Source organism: Echiichthys vipera, assembly GCF_963691815.1.
Source record: "Echiichthys vipera genome assembly, chromosome: 5".
Classification (NCBI taxonomy): Eukaryota; Metazoa; Chordata; class Actinopteri; order Perciformes; family Trachinidae; genus Echiichthys; species Echiichthys vipera.
Genome location: NC_139830.1, coordinates 2,658,200 through 2,667,565, shown reverse-complemented (window position 1 = coordinate 2,667,565; position 9,366 = coordinate 2,658,200). Strand labels below are relative to the sequence as shown.

General features: G+C 47.4%; 1 protein-coding gene across 1 annotated transcript; it reads right to left on the bottom strand.

Moving 5' to 3' along the window:
- Window positions 1–6,975: 6,975 nt before the first annotated feature.
- On the bottom strand, window positions 6,976–9,068 carry LOC310947319 (mRNA decay activator protein ZFP36L1; the record flags this gene model as incomplete). The annotated part of the gene is made up of 2 exons (XM_083914109.1): window positions 8,991–9,068; window positions 6,976–8,205 (listed from the first exon to the last, which is right to left on the bottom strand). The coding sequence occupies exons 1-2, from the start codon at window positions 9,042–9,044 to the stop codon at window positions 6,976–6,978; spliced, it is 1,284 nt and encodes a 427-aa protein (XP_083770235.1). The 5' UTR covers window positions 9,045–9,068.
- Between the last annotated feature and the right edge of the window lie 298 nt (window positions 9,069–9,366).

The window sequence follows — 9,366 nt, the reverse complement described above, 5'->3', positions numbered from 1 at the left end:
CACAGGTTGACTGATCACCGTGAAAACTAATTCCTCGGGTGTGTTCGGGTGCCATGCGCGAGTCTGTGCCGTGTTCCTGTTCCCGTGCATGTGCTGGATGTGACAAAGTGATTCTCAGGAGCAGCGATTTAACTCTACTGCTCCTATGGGACGGGAAGTGGCCCAATACAATCAGACAGACTGTAACCAACAGCAATCAGCACACAGTGAACATAAAAGGACCAAACACACCAATAGTACCGCAGAGCAGCAGTAAACGGGAACACAGCCTCATGGCGCTCTGGGGATCATGAAGCTGCCTGTGCTGTTGGTACAGATTTATTTCCCTTGTTGCTTTCCTTTGAGAGGACGCAGCACCGCATGGTTCAACTTTAGCATGTTTTGTAGGAAGTTAAAAGTATATTTAACTTCTTTGTGAAGAAAGTTTGTCATCCAATTGAGACATAATCGGCTTTTCCCACACTTTTGGTGGCAGTCGGTCGGTTTACTGGTCCGACACGTGGTCTCCAGAGGATGAACGCTAAAGACGTCAATGCTATCACTTGTTGAGCACAGAAAACGTTTCAGGGCCCGTCCACAAGGAGACGCCTTTTCCTGTAACCGCACAACAGCATCTTTTGAAACCTGGTCCCAGAGTGGAAAGATTTGAAGACGACCCCATGGCGTTGGCGTCTTGACAGCGAAACCGCTTACTTTGTTAAACGGTGTCGTCACCATTAACCCCTGCGGCGTCACATAACGACAACAGTTACTCCTGTTTGCGATCTTGATGTGCTGTATTGTCCCTTGTTTCAAGATTTTGATGTCCAGATCTATTCGTTCTGTGGGGCCCTCACTCCGTCATCAATGCGTGTGACGTGTAACGGCGTGATGACGTATAGGCGGCAAGAAGCATTCGCCGAGGCCCAGGTAGTGTGAGTACAAACGGGCCTGGAGGGGGGGGGACTCCAGTCCTCCGTCCCGTGCCGCTTGCTTTAGGGTCCTTGTCCCCCCCTCCAGGCCCGTTTGTACTCACACTACCTGGGCCTCGGCGAATGCTTCTTGCTGCCTATACGTCATCACGCCGTAACACGTCACACGCATTGATGACGTCATCGCGACAGTGCCACATCCAGGCCTGGCATGTGTACTACAGCGTTTGGAGTCGCTGCACCTGGTTTCGTGGAGAAGCAGATATTTCTGCGTCAAGGCCGTGTGGATGGAAAACTTTACAAAACCCCTCAGACGAGCGTGTGAACCTCTAAAGTCGTGTATTGTTCGTCTGGATGCAGCAAATCAACTGATGTGCTGGAAAATCCACAGCTGTTACCTGAGGCACAGGCTCACGCAGGAGTGGGTAACATGGATTTCAACTCCGATTTCAACACGGCTCTGCTGTTTTATTCGCAAGGAACACACACACACACACACACCCACACACACACACACACACACACACACACACACACACACACACACACACACACACACACACACACACACACACACACACACACACACACACACACACACACACACACACACACACACACACACACACACACACGAAGCCACTTACACACACGCCTCCTCTAAACGTTCCCCCACACCCTCCGTCCCCTCCTGAGCGACCCGTTAATCAATAATTCCTCTTTTTCACTCCTCTCTCTCTCTAAGCCAGGCCACAAACCCTCTCCTGCTGCTGAATTCTTCCAAATCACTGCATTCACCCGTCCCTACACACACACACACACACACACACACACACACACACACACACACACACACACACACACACACACACACACACACACACACACACACACACACACACAGGGAAGGCGCCCCTCACCCTCTCTCCCAGGATGATTCTGGTCCATTCCCAGTGAGCGGCATTAGCATACAGATGTTCGACTGAAAAGGGAAAGCACTGCAACACAAAGGGCCTGCCTGACCAGGAGGGGAGGGAGGGGTCGAGGGGCTGCACAGGGATGGCCCTTGGCCTTTTTTAAGGTCTTACAGACACACATTCATGCACACGCACACACACACACACACACACACACACACACACTCACACAGGGATTGAATGGTAAGTAGCCATGGGGGTTGTGGGAGTCTGCTCCTACTTCACTCTACTGTTATTCATTCACCAGAGGGAAATCCTCAGCCTGAACACAGCTGAATGCCAACACACACACACACACACACACACACACACACACACACACACACACACACACACACACATATTTTTGTGACTTTTACAGTCCGTCTCTCGCTTCTCAAGTAGAGAACTTTTTTTATAACACTTTTGAAAGTGTGTTTTGTGTTTCTGTCGCGCCTGTAATCGAACTTAAAATAAATATATCACCATGAAACTTCCCCAGTGGATTTACGACATTAAGACAAATATTTTTTAAGACAAAAATGTTGTGTTTAGTTATGCAAATGAAGCATTATCTGCTGCTAACTTTAAGTGAATTTAGGAGAAATCTACGGACGTAAACAGACAAAGAGAAGTCAAATAAGCACCTCTACTTTACTGTAACTTAGTTCAGTAGGAAACGCTGCTACTGTAACACTGTTATCACTTATCGCTCCTTATCACTTATTTAGTTTGTACTTATTTTATTTAATCTGCTGCTAAACTGCACGCTGCGTATTGTTGTGTATTGTATAAACCTGCGTTTAACCACAATGTCTGTTGCACTCTGTCACACTTAGCTATTGTTTGATTTTGAAGAAGAAGAAGAAGAATTCCTTTATTAGTCCCGCAAATGGGGAAATTCAATTATTATTATTTGATGTTAGCTTTATTTTGATTTGATTTATGTTTTTATGCTTATTGTTATTCTGATCCTTTCCCGTCTTTGTACTGAAACTGTTGCACAATCATTTCCCTCGGGATAAATAAAGATCCTTGAATCTTGAATCACCTGAGTGTGTATTTTGAATGTTTTCTTTCCACTAGTCTGAATTAAACATGTCATAACAGCCCCCCAAAATAGCCCTAAATCCTAAAATGGACCAGTTCAAGACAAAAGCAAAGTCCTGCAGGTGATTTGGGTGCGACAGCGGGTTAAACTCAGGTATTTTTTCCTATGTTTAATGGTATTTTACGACATCTCACAGATAAAAAAGGAGCTTTTACTGTATTGATCTGACGGCTGCCGTTACTTTGAGATGAAGATTTCACATGAAAACATATGATTCATTCATAAAAACACGTGTTTTCTTTACAGATTCAATTTCACAACAGTATAAAATTAGCTCCACCTACACCAGCTACAACAGGGAAATAGTGGTTTATATGTCCGACACACACACACACACACACACACACAAACACAAACACACACACAAACACACCCACACACTGAGGGGAGGACGTCAACTTCTGCTCCACTTTGTGTGAATAGATGGAAATCAGTCACAAGTATCTCTGCGCCCCATTGTGTGCCGGGAAGTCTTTGTTCGAGCATCTGTTGCCCAAACATTCTCCCCAGTGTCACTCACTCTAAATTGGTCTGTTCAGACGAGTTGCAACAAAACTCACTCCTCTTCCCACATGCATACACATAAACACACACACCCACACACACACACACACACACACAGACTGAGGGGAGGGCTGGGAGGTTTCCCTAAAGGCAAGTAAGAGAAAGAGTTCATCTTTGTTCCTTTTGTGCGTCACAATGAGACACAGATGATCGTAAAGGCCGCAGAAGTCTAGTGGCAGTGGGTTTTTTTAAAGTGACGCTCGTGGGAACGCTTCGCCGACATTTGTTTTACCCCGTCGGCCGCGTTAATCGCACAGATTTCCTTAACTTCTGCGACACACGCACGTGATCCGAGCTCACATTTTGACAGAGAAAAAACAAACAGTGCTGGAGATTTTACACATGTATTGCAGTTAGTAGTTTGCAGACTGAGGGTGCAAAAGTGCAAAGGTTTCCATTGAAATCAGAGTTTATTTCAACGCTAAAACCTACACATCTAATGTTTCTGCACCCCCTCATATGCATGTTCAGCTTTCTCTGCAGAGCTATAACTGCCTGTGATTGCACTGCTTGTCTATTTGCGCTGTTCAGAGTCACATATATCATTTTCTGCAGAGTCACGAGACACGAGCTTGCGGAAAACTAAGTAAAAATGTTAGAGTTTCTGTTTTAAAGGCATCAAGTCTCAGCGGGGTCATGACCGGAAAAGAACGAGATCGCAGGTACAAGCGTCTGAAATGTGTTTCCTCAGGAGGGGGGCTGGAGTCTCCCTTAGAGAGAGGGGGAGAAGTTCAGCATCCGTGAGGAACTCGGAGTAGAGCCGCTGCTCCTTTGCGTTGAAAGGAGCCAGTTGAGGTGGTTCAGGATCATCTGGTAAGGATGAACCCTGGGCGCCTCCCTAGGGAGGTGTTCCAGGCACGTCCAGCTGGGAGGAGGCCTCGGGGAAGACCCAGGACCAGGTGGAGAGATTAGATCTCCACACTGGCCTGGGAACGCCTCAGGATCCCCCAGTTAGAGCTGGTTAATGTGGCCCGGGAAAGAGAAGTTTGGGGTCCCCTGATGGAGCTGCTGCCCCCGAGACCCGACCTCGGATAAGAGGCTGAAGATGAGATGAGATGAAGTCTCAGTGGGGTTGATGTGCATCACAATTACAGCTAACTGTCAATTTAAGTCAAAGTGTTGGATTTTCATTATGTTGTTTATTCATCTTGCTAAGTTTTATTCCTTTTTGCACTCGTAATTATGAGTATTTCAATTAAAATGATTCAAGATTTTTTCAAATTTGTATCTTAAGCCTACGGCAGCACGACAACATGATACGGGGTAGCAATGAGACACAAGACGACTGAGCACTCACGTTGCAAAGACTTTTATTTTGAAATAAAAGGGGACAAATATATTAAGATAAAGAGCTAGGTCATCAACATAACCCCGTGGAATGTAAACAATAAATGCACTTAAATTATGTAAAACAAGGAACATGATATCAAACACCACAATATAGGTTTCACTTTGAAAAAAAAAGCAAAAAATAAATAAGACTTTAAGTTAACAAAAGGTACAAAAAAAAAAAAACACGCCTTGTTGCCGGGTCGAGCAACAACAGTGTCCCTGGACTCTTCGGGGGCAGGTTGAGTTGTTGATTTCACGACAAAAAACAAATACATCTTGCCCGGTTTCACTCGAACTCGCTTGATTTCCCCCGCCGCTCCGAGTTAGCTAGCTAGCACGCAACAGAGGTCGACCTGCTAACACATTGTCATGGAGGCAACTCTGATAGATAAAGATCAGCTGTACACGAAGGTCACCTGTTTGCTCACATCACAAGAAAAGGAGAGAGCGCACAGGTGGGGTCTTCCATGCACTACGACCACAGTGCAGTGACAGATTAGTTACACATTAACACTCTTTTATAACAATTCTTTCAATAGCTGCCCACGTTTCTATATACACTGCGGACTCCCACCGAGGCCGAGGCCGCGGACGTGTGGTGAAAACCCTCCTTTTGCTTTGTATTTAGGTAACGGCGCTGGATAATTAGAGAAATAATAAAAACAGTTATTACAGTCAGAGGTGCGGGGCTTAATGCAGAGGAGAGCAGACTCACTGTGCGCCCACACAGACAGCAGGACTGATCAAGACCGACTGATTTATCAAGCTGCTTCTGACGCGGACACTCAGCGAGTCTTGATTTCTGCCGGCTTACAAGCCAATAAGGCAACATACATATCGAATGCCAATGTTTTTTCCTCCTCCTCTCCTCTCCTCTCCTCTCCACAAGCCCCCCTTTAAAGCTACCGGACATCGTAAACCAAGCACCGGATGGACGTCGTAACATGAATGCATAAGTAAAGCACAATTTCTCTGGTCATTTAAAACACAGTCACAAAGCAAACTTGTACAAAAAAACAATAAATAGGTCTACAAAAGTGTTAAGCTATAATCACAATAATCATAACACTGTATATCATACCTGTCGTGGTTAAAGGCTAGGCGTCAACAGTACTAGCGGGTTAAGGGGGACTCTAACATCAACTTTGGTAACTAGGGAGTCAGTGGGTTGCCTACACTTCATGTCACTAAGGCAGTTTAGCTGAATCCTTGCCAGACAGTTCAAAATGGCTGACAAATACAATCAAGTGGCCACAGCCATGCAACCAATCAATTAGGCCATGGGTGTCAAAGTGATCCAGTAAAGGGTCGTGTGGCTGCAGGTTTTCAGTCCAACCAATCAAAAACACACCTGGTCCAACAAATCAACTGTGTGAAGACAGTTCAGGTGATGGAGGAAGTCGAGTCAGGTGTGTTCTTGCTTGGTTGGGATGAAAACCTGCAGCCACAGCGACTCGTTACTGGATCAGTTTGACACCCCTGAATTAGGCAATCAATCAGTGACAGCATACAGTTTACCCCTTACTCGTGAGCAAGGGGTTGGTTTCGTACAGTCGGAGAGCCCTGATGTAACTGCAGGGCTGGCATCACTATAAGAAGTAGAACAAAAAACAACATCAGCTATATTTAAATAAAAAAAATGGATAGCACACAGGTCATACCTCCTCCTGAAATTGGAGTACTCCCTCTGAGTAGGAACAGTGCGGCGCTAAGTGAAGTACCCTCCAAGTATTCGCTAAAAAAAACGGGTATACAACAGTATACAGCAGTTACAATGGCATATAAAAGATCAACCTTATCAAAATAGAACAAAACAAACCAAAAAAGAAGTCAGCTAAAACTGGACAAACACTGAGCAGCGATACAACTGCTTGGATGAGAAATGCAATATGCACAAAGTTAGGTACGTTTACGCGGCTGGATCTGGTGAGGAACTGAAACCCTAAGGTTTGAACGCTTTGTGACTCGCATCTTAACTCTGTGTTCATGTCTTTACACCTGATGTTGTGTCACAAAACCTGACGTGATCCTCGTCACATAGAGTCAAACGGTCAGACCATCTATCCCTGATCAAATTCAGCCCTACTGTAAAACCCTTTCCCTACTCGTCTGTGACCGACAGCCGGCTAAAGATGGGCAGGCGCCGGCCCTCCAAGCTCGGTGACTCTGTGCCGCTGGAGGAAGAGCTGAGGGAGCAAGAGGAGGTGTACCCTTCCTCGGAGAGGGAGTCAGCCGACGAGCAGCGCTGAAGGCCGGGGAGGCCGCTCAGGGAGGCCGGCAGCTGCTGGGGGAGGTGGTACGGGAGGTTTGGGTTTTTTGAGATGGGACACCTGGGGGAATCGGTCACGGCGTAGAATCGTGGAGTTGTATCGCCGCTGTCGCCGGTCAGGTCTGTGACGCCAGAGAAGGGGTATGGACAATGCTTCAGGGAGCCTGGATCAGGGAAGAGAGGGGAGAGGAGCTCCGGGCTCCCTATGGAGGACGGAGGAGGGGAGACGGACGAGGCCCGGCTGAAGAGGAGGGAGGAAGGCTGCAGCTCCTCGAGGGGTTGGAAAGTCTGTGGCAAGGAGGAGAAGCCTGCGAAGCTGAGGCTGTGACGCAGCAGAGGCCTCATCTTCTGTCTCTGTGGTGGTGCGCTGCCGCCGCCGGCAGCAAGGATCTCATCTGCGTTGTGGATGAAGTGGCAGCGGGCGCCGTACGGGCAGAAGCCTATGGTGTGGAAAGTGCGGCACGGCTCTGTCTTGTACTTGGGGTGCCTGCTGAGGCCTCTCAGCTCGTCCATGCCGTGGGCGAACTGGCACTTGGCGCCGTACTTGCAGGTCCCGCTTTCCTCAAAGGTGCGACAGAGTTCGGTCTTGTACCGGGTGGAGATGTGCGGCGCGGGAGCCGGGGTTCTGGAGGCAGTGGGGGAAGCAATGGAGGAGAGGGAGGTGCTGCTGAGGCCGAAGCCTGGCGGAGGGAGCAGCAGTTTGGGGGACAAGTTAGCCATTTTGTCCTCTCTGTTCCCCAAGCTGCTGCTGATGTTGCCCTCGATCATGCTGACCGAGCGGTCGACTCTGAAGGGGATGTGGCTGAGCGTGGAGAGGGGAAGCTGGCTCTCCCTGCTCCACTGCGGGTTGGAGGCCATGCTGAGCCCCCAGCCGGCCGAGTCGGTCACCTCGGAGCTGCTGCTGCTGCTGCTGCTGCCGCCGCTGCTGCTGTTGAACTTGGAGTTGGGGAGGGTCACTGGGCAAAGAGAGTGACGACGCTGGAAGCCCAGGACTCTCTGACTGTGCTGCAACGGCTGCGAGCCAGTGGGCGAGCCATCTGTCGCCTCCAGGCCGCGGAAATTCTGTCACACAAAAGGAGAGAGGAGAAGAATAGATGTGAGCTTTTTGCATTCCTGGAGCGCTGGAGCGAGACTGGCAGGGCCGCGTCGAGATGAAAGGAGATTTTTAAACAGCTGCAACTGAAGAAACTTACTTAAGACGTTTACTGAATTAGGCTTTTAAGTGCAACATGTCCATTTTCACATTCACGGAGTAAAAAACAGACTATTTTAAAATAGAAAAAGATGCGTTAAGTCTGTGTTTAACTGGATTGCGGAGCATCCAAATGCAAAGACCAAACATCCATTAAGTACTTGATCGTCTTATAGTTTCATATGTATTTAATACTTAAAGGTTTATGAAAGAAAACAATCTAAACACACATTATTTGATTATTTGAGCAAAAATGTGCCTCGAATTTTGTTAAAGATGTTTTAAAAAACTCACTTTAAGCTCAGGAAATCCTATTTACACAAATTTACCACCTTAAGTTCCCACTTTATGAAGTTTACAACACTTATTTTACACACAATTGATGTTTTTAACAACATAAACAAACTTTTGAGCCCTAAACCAAAAGCTCCAATGCAGATTTCCCTAACGAATGCATCATAAATGAGGCCATACCCTTAAATAACTTCAAGATACACCCAAAGAAAAACCATTTAGTCATTAGTTTTACAACTTTCCATCACTGCATTGTCTTTTCCCAACATACAGACATGGTGTTAATACTCTAACTGAGTCATCCAGGAGCTCAGGGGACGTAAACAGACGCTGTATTAGACGTTTAAATCATCATTCTCACCTTAAAGAACTCCTCGTCCAGTTCCAGGAAAGGTGTTAGGAAGTCGGAGGGCATGGTTCGCTCCACCGGTCCTCGCTGCGTGAAGGAGCTGGACGTCTGATCCCACAGTGGAGGAAGGCTGAGGGAGGACAGAACGTGTCCCGGGTCCAAACTGAAAGAAGGGACAAAAGTCGGGTCTTTGGGGGGGGAGGAAAAACTTTTAACAGCCAGGGATCTCAGTTAAACCCCTCTGGAGGTTGTTTTGGAGATGGTCAGGGGTAGAGAAAGGTCTTGTCCCGGGAGCTGAGAGAGGTTTTGTAGGGGAGGGAAGGGGAGAGAGATGAAGTGGAGTCCGTCGAGGAAGAACAACGTGACCCTCTGAGGAAAGTTCCTCGAC